At 54.4% G+C, this 13,645-nt stretch overlaps 2 protein-coding genes across 4 annotated transcripts in view; one reads left to right on the forward strand and one right to left on the reverse strand.

The window, feature by feature from the left end:
* TNKS (tankyrase) overlaps positions 1-7,518 on the forward strand; it is a 135,545-nt gene extending 128,027 nt beyond the window's left edge. Inside the window, exons 22-25 of one of the 3 annotated variants that reach the window (XM_026082107.1) lie at positions 578-683; positions 1,543-1,729; positions 2,501-2,657; positions 3,881-7,518. In XM_026082107.1, the coding sequence (XP_025937892.1) occupies positions 578-683; positions 1,543-1,729; positions 2,501-2,657; positions 3,881-3,967 (537 nt within the window). In that variant the 3' untranslated portion in view covers positions 3,968-7,518. Of the gene's footprint in view, positions 1-503; positions 684-1,542; positions 1,730-2,500; positions 2,658-3,880 lie in introns of those variants that run through there. The other 2 variants (XM_026082109.1, XM_026082108.1) reach the window with 2 other exon arrangements.
* A 1,004-nt stretch (positions 7,519-8,522) lies between these two features.
* On the reverse strand, positions 8,523-13,642 carry DUSP4 (dual specificity phosphatase 4). Its single transcript, XM_026082113.1, has 4 exons — positions 13,255-13,642; positions 10,166-10,302; positions 9,652-9,871; positions 8,523-9,424 (listed from the first exon to the last, which is right to left on the reverse strand). The coding sequence occupies exons 1-4, from the start codon at positions 13,640-13,642 to the stop codon at positions 9,039-9,041; spliced, it is 1,131 nt and encodes a 376-aa protein (XP_025937898.1). The 3' UTR covers positions 8,523-9,038.
* Between the last annotated feature and the right edge of the window lie 3 nt (positions 13,643-13,645).

The following is a 13,645-nucleotide window of genomic DNA, read 5'->3' on the forward strand; positions in this document are numbered from 1 at the left end:
CGTTGTAATTTCATTCATCTGTAGTTTGATGCGTTTGACTTTGCAGCACAGATCTTTTCTCGGTGCGGTCTTTTCTTTTTGAAGGGAATTTGCCAGGGGCAGGGGAGCATGACCTTTTATTAAAAGTTTCTACCTTCCCTACACTACTTTGGATCTCTACACCTCCTCCTTTGCCATTGCAAAGAAAAATACCTGCTTTCAAGCCCTGGCATGTTGGAAAACAGGGTATATTCTTTCTGAGAACAGAGGGAAGGAGCTTTGGACAGCTTGTAGTTCTCAGGGGTTTTACCAGCTCCACGGGGAGCAGTGTGAAAGTTTTGCTTAAACCCAAAAACTTAGGCTGCAACTCACAACAGTTTTAAACGTCTCGAAGTGTCGTACTGCTGACCTGGTGGTTGTAAGGCTCAGCCTTAGATGTAGAACTGCCATGAATTTTTATTTATTTATTTTTATTTTTATTTTTTTAAACCATTCACGTGCCTTACTGTCGGCTTCCCTCTAAGGATTTCTGCAAGCTCTGGGAAGCTGTATTTCATTTCAACTAAACTGTGTGCTTGGGCCTGCTGTACCCCTGCAGATTCAGAAGGTCGTGAACAAGAAGCTGCGGGAGAGATTCTGCCACAGACAGAAGGAGGTTTCGGAGGAGAATCATAATCATCACAACGAGCGCATGTTGTTTCATGGTGAGGAGGTGATCTCTGCTTGTGCGTTCTGGTATTTTAAAACAAGAAAAAGAAACCCGCAGACAGTGTTAATGTCGCTGGGTTCATCATCCTGTGCTGTGACTGCATTTCTACACTAGAACCGTGGGCGGGCGCAGGGTGCAGGTGGTCTCTGTGGCTACTGCAGTCCAAAAAGCTGCACTAGATACAAAACATTAAAAAAAAAAAAAGTTGTTTATCTGCAAAGCCGTATCTCAGCCGTTTTCAGCAGTGCTGCTCGTGGCTGCTGGGAGGTGTTACGCTGCGGTGAGAAAGACAGGGTATCATCTAAAAGGAGGGGAGCAGCACACAGTAGAGACAGTATTCCCCGGCACCTCAGGCAGCCRTCAGGGAAAGGAGTCAAAGCCAACCACGAGTTTCAACGAGACCTTCTCTAGACGTGTCCAGAAACTCCTGTGAGTGACAGCTGCCTGAGGGTCCTTGTGGCCCAGATCCTTCGGTGATTTTGTGCAGGAAATTGGTTTGGGGAGGGTGTTTGTCCTGTTACCGTGCCCCATCTCAACCAGCCCTGACTGCTGGAGGTGGTGTGCATTGACGAGCCGCATCGCGCTGAAATGCGAGTGGGGGAAAAGCCATTTAATGAGACCTGTGAAATGAGTAAGAAATATGAGTCATACGTGGGCTCTTGGTATATAACGACAAATCCCCCACATCGCTGCATCCTGCCAGGTATCGCCTCCTTCCAGCCAATTGAGCATGCTTTCTGGTATTTAATGGTCTATTTAAGGCAGACAAGCTCCCCTTGACATAGGCTCCTGCTTTACTAGGGAGCTTAACAAGTTTGCGTGGCAACGCATCCTCTTGTCTCGTCCCGTTCTAGGCTCTCCTTTTATTAATGCCATCATTCACAAGGGGTTCGATGAGAGACACGCGTACATTGGAGGAATGTTTGGAGCTGGAATTTACTTTGCCGAGAACTCCTCGAAAAGCAACCAATACGTGTACGGGATAGGGGGAGGGACAGGCTGTCCCACGCACAAAGACAGGTCCTGTTACATCTGCCACAGGTATGTGTCCAGCAGAATTCCCCGTAGGTAATTCCCCCCGTCCTGGTTTTTTGTGACCCTGGCACAGGGTGAACTGCAGGGAAAGGCTAGCCGCTCGAGCTTGGCCATGGCAGGAGAAATGCAGTTTTCACGGTTTGTCTAGGCTGAACAGAAAGGGATATAAACACAGCAAGTCCCACAGGAAGGTCAGAAGTTACAGCTAGATGCTAAGCATACGGTGAGTATAAATCAACGAGAATTATGGCTCAGGAAAGAGGCTTGAAATGGCGAGTTTGAAAACTAAGTCAGAGGTTAATGGCAGTTAAACTCCAGGCTCTCTCGGTACAAAATTGTGGTGCAAGATGGAGATCAGCACAGCGTTGGGCTGCAGCTCAGACAGTTCTGGAGCTGGTGAACAGGACTTAGTTACAGCTTTGTTTTGCACTGGACTAGATCGATGTGCTTTTTGCACTTTGACACTTGTCCTCATCCTGCTGGTTGGAACATAAAGAGATTTTCTTCACCTTCTTAGAGCAACTCCCTATAAAATGAGCTAGCGCAGACCTCCACGTAAGGGCTAAGCAAAGTGCATATTTTCCTTTCTGCACGTCAAGAGAGAGAATTTTTATGAAGTGTTTAAAACAGCCTTAGAACTGGTTTCTAAAAGTGTCTCTTCAAAAAGCCTAGAGAAATAAATTGCAACGAAATCGGCTCAAAAGCCTGAAATCATTCTGGAAGCATACGACTCCTGGTGAGATACTTTAACGCGATGCTTGCTTGTTTTCCTTTCAGACAAATGCTTTTCTGCAGAGTGACCCTTGGAAAATCCTTTCTGCAGTTCAGTACAATGAAAATGGCTCATGCGCCTCCGGGGCACCACTCTGTCATCGGCAGGCCGAGCGTGAACGGACTTGCATATGCCGAGTACGTTATCTACAGAGGAGAGCAGGTAGGTGGGTTAGCGAGACCYGGGATTAGGGAAGGGCACAGCTTGGTGGTGGAGAGGGGATGCGACTGGTTGCCATGCCTGGTGCGCTGTGCTAATTGGATTGCTCTTTTTTTTTTTCCCTTTAAATGCAAAAAAAGGACAGGGAACTGTATCAAGCCAGCAAATGCTGCTCCTCTCCACCGATACGCAGCATGCAGAATTGCCTATGTCCTCCTCCTGAGCAGGACTAGAGCCTTTTAAGAGGTGCCGTCTCCCCCAGGAGGCACCGATTCTCCCATTGCATTTTACTGGCATTACCGCAGTAACAAGAGCACCGGCACTTGTGAAGCTCTTGTGGCAGATGAGGCGAATTCTGGCCGTTTTCCCTGTAGATCTGAGGCGGTAGCAATGGCCCTCTCTGCTGGAGAGTAGCCTTAAATGTCAGCTGAAGTAGCACAGCCGTATTCCGGAGCTGCTTTGTAACCTGAGTAACTCGGCCAAGACCCTTGCTCTGGAAAAGTGGTTTGTTCGGTAGTCTGGATGGCTTCAAGATCATCAAATAAATTCGGGTTCAAAGCAGCCTGGGGAGCTCACCTAGGACAACCTCCTCTTCACACTGAATTGGGACTAGATTGCTGAGCGCTTTGGCCAGGCAGGTCTTGAAGACCTGCATGGGGTTTCACAGCCTCTCTTGGCAACTTGTTCCTTTGCTTGACTATCCTCAGAGCAACAGATATATTCTTTGTATCCGGTGGGAACCTCCCCTCTGGAGGCATTTGCAGGTCACTTGGCAAGTCGGTGAGCATTTAGGGCTGCGGACTGCATCGGTGCTCTGAGATCTTTGGATAACTCAGGGGTACTAACCGATGCGCAGGATTAGCTAGCAAGGAGAGTAACCGCAGTTGCGAGTTCCTTTCGCACATCCCTTCTGACAGTGCCTGCATGGAAGAAACGCCTTTCCACTGAGATTTCTAGACTAGATTTGTTTTTTGAATGTGTGGAAACTTCAACCCCTCTGTATTAACTGCGTCAAGCAGAGCCCGCTGTTTTCAGCACCAAGCGCCAGCTGGGTTGGAAATCTGCTTTTTCTTTTGCACCCCGTGAACGCAGGGTGCCGCATCTTTGCGCTGTCCATCCTGGTCACTGTGTAACGAAATCCAAAAATGTGAACTTGCCTAGCGTACCCGTGCATACAGCAATGGTTTTTTGTGCTTTTGTTTTTTTTTTTCTTGACTTACTTTCAGGCATACCCAGAATATCTCATTACGTACCAGATTGTGAAACCAGAAGCTCCCTCACAGACAGCAACAGCAGCAGAGCAAAAGACCTAGTAACTACAGGGCCGCGAAGAGGGATGTGACTTCAATCTTGGACTGGATGGATGTGTGTTTCAGAAAATCAGTATCCTATAAAATTCCTAAAAACCTGGAAATAAGCTGTATGTCTTTTATAAAGCATTGCTCCCTTGATGAATACTATATGAGTAACTCTTGCATACTCAACAGCTACTGTTCCTTTCGAGGAAAGTTTACAAGGGACTGCCTTTTAATAACATATCTCAGGCTCTTACTCTGCGGTTACCGTGTATAGAACAACATTGCTTTGATCTAGACTTTGGGAACGTTATTGTGCAAACACAAATCTTTATCAATGCCATCTCGCGCGTTAAAATTTCAGACACTACTGTCCRGTTATTTTATTTGCAGATAAATTGCATTATACCCATCGTTTTCTTTTCAGCATGCACCATTCATTTTATGTTTTCAAGAGATCCYAGTCAACTATTTATTCTCCTTTTGTATTCTGAAGTTGAGCCAGAACCTTCTTAAAGATATTTTGCACAAAGTCGAGTTGACTAAAATCGTTAACAATGCAATACGAATTTCATCTGAGAAGGGGCTAGGTCCAGTTCTTCAGCATAGGGGGTTTTTGCACACCTCTGAGCGAGCGATGCTAAGGGCGTAACTTCGGAGCGGAAACGAGTCGTGTGTCAGTTCGCTGCGTTGTCCGTGTGAGTTCTCTGGGGGAAGCCCCGGGAAGCGTTCACGAGTGTAAAACCAGCTCTTGTGCTTGGAAAAACTTTATAAAGCAGGTCAATGCCCTCTGCTGGCGTCTCTAAATGAGCATTTGGTGAGGCTCCGGGTAGGTACATGCAGCTTGGGAAGCGTTCCCGGTTGCGGAGGCGTGTGCTTTAGCTGGAAGGAAGCTGGTGAAAAATGGGAAGACCGTGCGTGCCAGGGCGTACCTGGGTCCCGTTCCTCCGTCACGCGAGAGCCGGCAAATGGGCCTCAAACTGGTAAGGGAGAGCGTGTTGCAGTGGCTTCGTGCCACGTCTTCACATATGACACACAGCTGAAGAGTTTAAGTGGTTTGAAAAAATAATAACTTTTTAAAACTCTTTTACATTTTGATGGAAACAAACTTTAAAAAAGAAAAAAAAAAAAATCGGTTCCGGAGTGGATCTGTTTGCAGGTGTACCAGYGAACAAAGCGAGGATTTATTCACCTTCATCCCCTTCCCTGCAAGGCCCTGCGTTTATTTTGTTGGGGAGCAGAAAGTTGTTTTTAAGTGTTGCATAGCACCGCGTCAGACAATTTCAGAAGTCGCCCTTATAGAGGATATGCAAAGAGCAGAAATCGCTTTCCTTTTTGAATTGTTTTTACGACCTCGAGAGAAGAAGGTTGAAAATCAAGCTGTGTTAAGATTTCTTTTAAACTGCCGATACCACGAGATGTACTTTGCTGTCGTAACAACTGGAGGAAAAAAACGCTCCTTTGAGCAGATTGTGCATTTTCGTAGCAACCAGCAGTGTTCAATAGCTGACGGTCCAATTCGTGCATTCAGTTTTTGTCCCTCGAAAGCGAGGAAACAGCAGACCAGTGCTGCTTGGAGTTTGTGAAAGTATTCGGTCCCTGCAAGTGGGATTTGCTCGGACAAAACCGACGGAAGGTCTGGACAAAACAAACCAACCTGAGGAGCTTTTCGTTTTTAGCATTAAGACACGGATGCCGAAACAAGTTATCCTCAGAGAGGAGTTTCACCGCCTGTAAAATCAGTCATTTGATGCAAACTGGCTTACCTGCACATCATCTGTCCGCAATGTCTCTAAAGAAAACCTTGGGAATAGCAATACTCCGACAGATCTTGAACTTTGGGGTTGTTCCTCTTGAGCCGGCGCCGGACGTGAGATTCTCGCTTCGTTTTGTGCCCTGGTTGAATACGTAGCTTCAAAAGTCCAAGCCGGGCTCTAGCCTCGTTGTCCTTTCAGTCGAATTTCATGGATAAATTTGGGTGCTTGTATCTTGGCTGCTTGTTTAATAGTGTTAGGGTCGCGAGGATCACCGCGAGGCTTGGACATTTTGTATTCATCGTTTACGTTTGGGGTTGGTTTTTAATTTAGTTAAGAACTGTGTGTGTTTGGGGGGGGAGGGGGGTTGAACGTGCCTCTCTCCGCCAGCGTTTCGGATAGCTGTGAAAGCGGGTGTTTCTCGCCGTCCCCATTAGACGTAGTTTTACGTGGTGAAACAGTTGTGCCGCTTTGGTGAGCGAAATGGTTGGCGTGGGCGCGCAAGCCGAGAAGCTTGCGGAAGCGAAGAACAAACCTAAAAACACACACGCACACATCCCCATCCCGAGCCCGTGCCGGACGCTGCTGCCGCTCCTCGGTCCCGTGTGCGCCGATTGACCTCGTGGCCRCTCCGGATTTCTCCCGGAGCCCCCAGCTCCTGGAGGACACAAGTACGTCCGGGCAGTTTGCGGCAGGACCTCGGCAGGCAGAAGCGGAAGGAGGCTTCACCGCGTGGCGAGGGAGGGAGGGTCCRGCGCTCCGGCGCTGCCGTCATTTCGGCGAGACCGATTAGGTGCCTGGTGGAGAGCGATGCRAGGCCGTCAGCAAAACGTCTGGTAGCATTAAAACCAGAAGAAAGAGCACAGCACCTTAGCYGAGGTGCGTCTTCCTTTCTCGTCTTTATTTTTATCCGCCAATCTATTTTGATCCCAGCTCCGTGGAGACTGTTGCAAACATCCTGTCCTGGTTTCAGCGCTTTGCAGCCGCTGCTGCGCCGAAGCCCCAGGAATGAGYGCCGCGTTTTCTCTGACCTCTCTCCGTTGCAAACGTTCGCACGTGGCGTGATCAAATCCCACCGCCTTACGCAGCCCGGATTGCTGAAATTCTGCACGGAAGCAAAAAGAAAGTCCCCCGCGGTGGCCTGCCGTGCTGGCTTTGGTGGGCAGCAGAGGYGGAGAAGGCGTACGGGGTACGTAAGGCTGGAGAAGGGCACTTCCTTAGGTCTAGAAACCCCCCGATCCTGCCGGTGGTGGTAGCGACGGGCGGAGGAGCCCCCYGCTTCCCACGGATACGTGCAGCGTTGCGGGACGCTGGCGAGGCATGCCACCGCGTGGTCTGCTGGAGCTATCTGTGGTGGGTTCTGATGCTGTGCCACCCCTAAAGCTGTCCGGAGGTCGTGAACGCTGGCAGATCGTCTCGGAGTCCCCTGGATCCTGTAGCGAAGTCGGACTTGCTTCACGGTACATGCAATGCCTGGAATTTGCCCGCGGGACTGCTAACGAGAATTACCCGGGAGCAGATTTTGTTCAGAAGATGAAGGGGGGGGGGGGAAAGAAGGTCCCACCCAGAAATGAGGCAGATTAGTTTGAGTCATTGCTAATCGTTGTCAGAAGGTCAGGAAGCGTGTAAAAAATATATATATATTTTTTTTAATGGGATTTCTCCTATCCTTGTTGCTTGCACCCATACKCTCTAGCTCAGAAACCCAAAAGGAGACTCCTCTGAGGCAAGTTTCCGGCATTTTAAGCCATGCTGCCGCTCCGCTGGGGAAGAGCTGGGGCCGTACGGATTCGGTCCGAGCCCTGGGCAGCGGGCAGCTCGGGAACCTTTCCGGTGACGATGGGGGCGGGCGGCGGGTTCGGTGCGGGCGGGATTGCGCTCCCCGGCCCTCCCGGAGCAGCAGGGGCGAAACCTCCAGGACGGGGGACCCCGTAGGCAGGTTAAAAATAGCGGAGCAAGGCGAACGACTCCGGGAGCCGGCAGGGAACGAGGGGAACCACGCGCCTTCCCCGTGCCGCGCGTGCGCGTACGCCTGTCGGGTTGCATTAGCCGCCGCGTTTTGATATATCTGTTTCTGTCTTACTGAACCTGTTGGTGGCAATTTTTAGCGTCGGTTCCATTAAGTTAATTGCTAATGTAGTTTGATTAGGCTCCTTATGTATTACAAGGTAATTTTGGCAGTGTTTCTTCCTCACATCTGCAGAGCTCGCTTCAGCTTTGGAAACCGAAAGGGGGATTTTTCCGTGCTGCCGTCGTGTGCGCTTGCGCGTCTCGATTTCTGGTTGCTTTCTCTGCCAACCCACGCGGCGACGTACCTGGGGTGGCGGGTTTCGTTTTTCTTTTTTCCTTTTTTTTTGTATACCTTGTCCTCATAACTCGCCCCGTATGTCTCCTCTCCTGGTTGCCCTTACCCGGAGCTGGGCTATCGTTTATTTATTTCCTCCTCGAAGATGACGGGCAGGTTCGCAGCCTACCTACACCATGGACTTTAGGCAACGTCTCTGTAACAACCCAGTTTGGTCTCTAAATGTTGCTTGGCTAAATGTCTGATCCGCAATACTTGTAATAGTTTAAAATTCAATAAATATACATTTTTAACAGTTGCCCTGTGAGAGCTGAGTGTTTGCACAAAYGGTTCCTCCGGGAACGAGACCTTCATCCCCCCCTCTCGGCCTGAGGACAAACCTGCTCCAAACACGACTGTTGAAAACTGTTTTATTTTTATTTTCTCCAAACAGTTTGTGGGGTTTTTTTCCTCCCTTCCCCCTCCCCCCCGGCAATAAATAAAAAGTTGATTTAAAAAAAAAAAAAAATGAAACAATAATAAAATAAAGCCATTCGTATGTACAGCAGCCACGGGGGCAGAGGGGGAGAGAGAGGCCCCCGTCCCGCTCGCCCTGGTYAAGCCCCGACGGAGGCGGGAGGCAGAAGTGGGGAAGAGAAGGGTTGTGGTGGGTATTTTTTTTTTTTCCTCTTTTTTTAAAAGTTAAAAACAAGTAGGGACGCACAGAGATTTTTAGACCAGGCACTTGGGGAAACCCAGTGTTCTTCTATGTTTCCTCCYCCAAACCAGAGCCTGGGCTGGGTCAGGGTTTGTGGCTTTCACAACTTTCCTGCTCAACTTTTCCATAAAGTTTAAAAACAAACAAAAAAAACAGGAAAAAAACAAAGAAACAAAGATGAGGTAAGAAATTTCTCTAGGAAAAAGACCCGCGTGGAGTCCAGGGTGAACGGCAGTGTCCGGCGCTATTGCTGAACGTCGCGGGGCTCACCGCGGTGCCCACCCGCCCCCTCCGCCCCCGGCACCGTCTGCCCGGCTGCTCCCGGCCCCGGAGCTAACAGCTGGGCGACGTGGTGATGGGGCTGTGCAGGTACGGGAGGCTGCTGGGGGCGGCGTGGACCCCCACGGAGACCGGGAAGCTGAAGACAAACTGGGAGGTGGGGGTGGAGGTGGCCTTGCCCCGTTCCCGCAGTGTCCCCGAGGGGCTGGCGGCCTCCGCCGCGCACGACGTGGCCAACACCTGCGACTCGAACTGCAGCAGCTGCCCCATGAAGCTGAAGTTGGGCGAGATGATGCTCCGGCGCTGCTTGACGAACTCGAAGGCCTCCTCCAGCTTCACGCGCTTCTTCATCATCAGGTAGGCCAGGCAGATGGTGGCCGAACGGGAGATGCCAGCCTGGCAGTGCACCAGGACCCGGCCGCAGCACTCCTTCACCGAGTCTGGAGGGCAACGGGGGACGAGACGTGAGACCGGCCCCGCGGCACCCTTCCGACGAAACGCAGCCCCCGGCCAAAACCGGAGGCGATGGCCGACCGCCCGCCAGTGCAATGAGTCCGCTGAGCCCCCAGGCCCCTCCGAGCTGGTGGCGCCAGCTCCTTAGGCAGGACCCTCTCCCCCCAGATGGGCAGGAAAGGCCCGACGCAGCCTCTCTTGAGCGGGCACTCACCGATGTACTCGATTGCCTCCATGAACCAGGAGCTGATGTCGGCTTTGTGGTTATCCTCCACGGGGATGCACTTGTACTGGTAGTGCCCCTCGAAGTGATTGGGGCAGTCYGAGGAGACGTTCAGCAGCGCCGTGATGCCCAGCGCGTCCAGCATGTCCCGCCGGGCGGCGTGGTAGGCGCTGCCGAGGTAGAGGAAAGGAAGGATTTCCACTGGTCCACCCTGTTAAGGCAAGAGCCGAGGTGAGCACGGGACACGCAAAACCAGGTTGCTTTGGAGGCCCCAAGCAGCTCAGGAGCCCGACACCCAACTCAGGGTCCTCAGAAAGGCCCAGTTCCTAGAAAGCCAGCACAGGCCACCTTTTCCGAGCCGTTAAACCCATTCCCGATGCCTCCTCTTCGAGCCCCTGAGGGCAGAGAGGCAGCAGTGCCCGGGGCTACACAGGCGAGCGGGTCTCGGCCGGGGCAGGGATGCGGCGAYGCTCCACCAGCACCGAGCTGGGGCTTGCGGACCTACCTGGTCATGCAGCGGGGTCCCGCAGGAACTGCAGCCCGGATCCAGGGGTTCGGCACCGGTGGGGGGCGACCCGCCACTCAGCGACTTGGTTTTGGCGCAGAATTCGGGGTACTCCGAGGAGAAGCGCTCGTAGCCCCCTGCAAGGAGAGAGGCCCGCAGCGTGAGCCGGGGGGCCGCGGTCGCCGCGCCGCAGGAACCGCGCGGCCCGAGCTGGCGCGTCTCGGCGCGCCCTTCGCCACTAGATGATGCTGCAGCGATGGAGAGCGGCCTCCTGCCCTGGGGYGAACGGCCAGGCTCCTGGAAAGGAGGGGGGGGACCCCTGGGGCCCGGCCACCCCCAAGGACCGCAGCTCTGCGGGGCTCTCGGTTGACCCCAGGGTTTAGCCAGCTACAGGCCACCAAGCCCAAACCCCAGACCAAAACCAAGGTGGGTTTCCCAAGGCGGGACTGAAACCTCTGGGATGATGGAGAAAGGATTCGTTGCCAGCATCCCCCTGCTTCAACAGGAAAAGCTGCTCCCAGGCCACRAGCGGTTCAATACCCCAATTCCCCAGCTGCCCCCTCCTGCTGCAAGGCACGGGGAGGTCTCCTAGCTTCCCAGCTTGACCCAGCAGCAGCCAGGCGTGGTGAGGTTAACCCCTCAGCAGAGCAGCTCTCTGGACGCGGGAGGCATCCGTTGCCTCCCCAGGGCCACGGGCGCCAGTCGGACAGGGAGGCGAGGAGCCCGGGAGAGAGCAGAGGCGACCTCGGACCCTCCGAACGGCAGGCAACGCTGGGGAGATCTCCTGCCCTCACTCAGATCAACTCAGCAACCCCCATGTCCTTGTAGGGTCTGACCTTGAGCCTTAAAACTAACAGAAATCAGGTATTTTCACTATGGCCGCGGGAATCTAGCCAGACCGAGCCCTGCCTCCCAGGATGGTTGTTGCAGACTCGCCCGACTGCAGGACCCAAGCCTGCAGATTCAGGCTTTTCGGAGCAAAGGCACCAATTCATTAGCCGGCCTTAGCTCTGAGACTGCCCGGAATGAGGCTGGATGCTCAAAGGACCAGCAGAAGCGAGAATCAGCTCCCAGCCAGACTCAAGCGTATCCAGCAAAGCAGCCCAGGAATCCCTAGGCAGCTAGAGATGGATCCCAGCATCTCAAGAGCCTTTATTTAGTGAGTCGTGGTTTCTCCCACCTCCACAAGGAAAGGCTGGTCCCAAAAGCAGGAAAACGGATATGCAACGATTTGCATCGCTCCACCCAAACGCGCAGGGCAGTTTGCAGAAACTGCATTTACAGGGCTCTACACCCCTTTGCAGTCCTGCCAGCCGTGTTTGGAGGAGCCCCCAAAAGCGAGTGTTCCCATTAGGCATTTTCTCCAGGAGGCCCAATCTTAAAAATCCTTGGATCCTCCAGATCCCACTCCAGTGGCCATCACACCATCCTGACAGGGAGAAGGCATGCAGGGACATGAGTTTCCCCCGTGGAAAAGTCAAGTGACACTTTCAACATGTCAGAGGTGTTTCTTCTCTGTGTTTCTCACCAGCTCTCCTAACGCCTGGTCAGCGAAGCACCACCACATTCAGCCACCTCATCCATCCTTCCACCAGCACCCAGGATTCAAGCATGCACCTGCTGCCTTTGCAGAAGGGCCGCCAGGCGAGGATTCGCACYGGGCAATTCCTTTTCAGCTGTTCCCTATCGCTGTCTCTGCCTCCGAGCTACCCAAGACCAGGCTTGGCTAGGCGCAGAGCCGCGTTAGCAAGGCTCTCGTGAAATCACAGCGAGCCGAATCATTTTAGTAGCTCAAGTGGTAAGTGCCCGAGAGGTTCCTACTGCTGCAGCTGGGCCTGTAAGAGCCCTCGCTACGCCGGCGTGCCCTCAGCGGCGCGCCGTATCGCATCCTTGCGACGGCTCCTGCTGGGTTTGCTGCAACTAGTGCAACGAAAACGCGAGCTCCTCCATCTATCCGGCCTGTCAATGGATCTGCTGCTCTGTGCACGTGCGGCCTCACCCCCGCTGTAAGTAAACYGAGGAATAAATTAACTCGCCGCCTGTAAACAAAAAGCAAGGCGCAGCTCCTCCAGGAGCCCCAGCTGAGCATCCCCCTGCCCTCCGTAATCCCACGGCAATTCTCAGGACCAGCCGCTCTCACTGTTCGCAGCATTTCGTTTAATACGTGACAACGCCGAGAGCATTAAGGAAGAGGGGGAAAAGCCCCGACTGCTRCTGTGGTACCAAAAGCAACACAGATCCGTCCCAGGGGCTTCTGCCTCCTGCAAGGGGATGTTGGCATGACGCTGGGTTTTCCGTATGGGACCGAATACCTGCTCTGCGCCATCAGGCTGGGGATGAACCCAAACCAACATGGGGGGTCAGGGAGGGTAAATCTCCCCTCTTCCACCTCGCCCAGGTCGTGGTGTTGGGTTTGGCCCCCTCGCAGCCAGGGGTCTAAATGCCACCCCCACCCCTGGGACCATGGGGCCTACCCCAGCCCTTGCTTAAGTCCATGACGGCTCCGACCGTGTTTCATCCCAGCAACCCCGGCACAGGGGGGATGGGAGGGCTGCCAGCCGCCTGGGACCCCATCGCTGGCCTTGCCGGGTGCACCCCACAACCGCAGTACCCACCCCCATGGGCTCCTGGCTGCCGACGGGACAGCGGAGGGAAGAGGAGGAACAGGAGAAGGAAGAGCAGGGAAGGGGTGCGAGAGGTTGGACCCCATCCCCAGCAGCACCTGAAGCAGAGCGGTGCAAAGCAGAGGACCCCAAGGCTGCCTGCAGCCACGTTCCCATGGCCAGATGCCTCAGCCTGTGGCCATACCCACGGGGGTCACAGCCGTGGGGCTGCCCCCCGTGCCCACAGCTGCGCCCAGGGGACCCACCTCCTCTGCACCACCCACCGCCATGTCCGTGGGGCTGCCCCCCATCTCCGTAGCCATGGGGGGGGGGGTCACCCCCTCTATACCCCCGACCACCATGGCCATGGGGTGGTCCCCCAGCCCCACAGCTGCGCCCACGGGGTCGCCCCTCCACGCCTCCCGCAGTGGGGCCCCTGCCCCCCCACCCCTCCGCGGGGCGCCCCCCGGCGGCGCGGCGCGGTACCTGCGAGGAGGCGGATGTCGGCGCGCGCCGTGTCGCGACGCAGCGCGCGCACCACGAGCGCCACGGTGCTGTCGTCGCGCAGCGCCTCGGCGCGGGGGCTCCGCTCGTCGTACACGACCACGGCGGCGTAGAGCCCCGCGCGGAGCCGCGCCCGCACCTCGCCCTCGGCCGGCAGGATCTGCTCCAGGCTCACGGCGCCCTTGGCCCGGCGCCGCACGATCGTGTTGCAGCGCACGTTGAGGGCGCCGCGGATGTGGCCGGCGCTGTGCGCCAGGAACGGGCGGCAGTCGAGCACCAGGCACCGCCCGGGGCCGGGACCGGGGCCGGGACCGGAGCCGGAGCCCGCCTCGTCGCGGCCCACCAGCCGCCGCAGCGCGCTGCCCTCCATCTC

Source organism: Apteryx rowi, unplaced genomic scaffold, assembly GCF_003343035.1.
Source record: "Apteryx rowi isolate R43461 unplaced genomic scaffold, aptRow1 scaffold_567, whole genome shotgun sequence".
Lineage (NCBI taxonomy): Eukaryota > Metazoa > Chordata > Aves > Apterygiformes > Apterygidae > Apteryx > Apteryx rowi.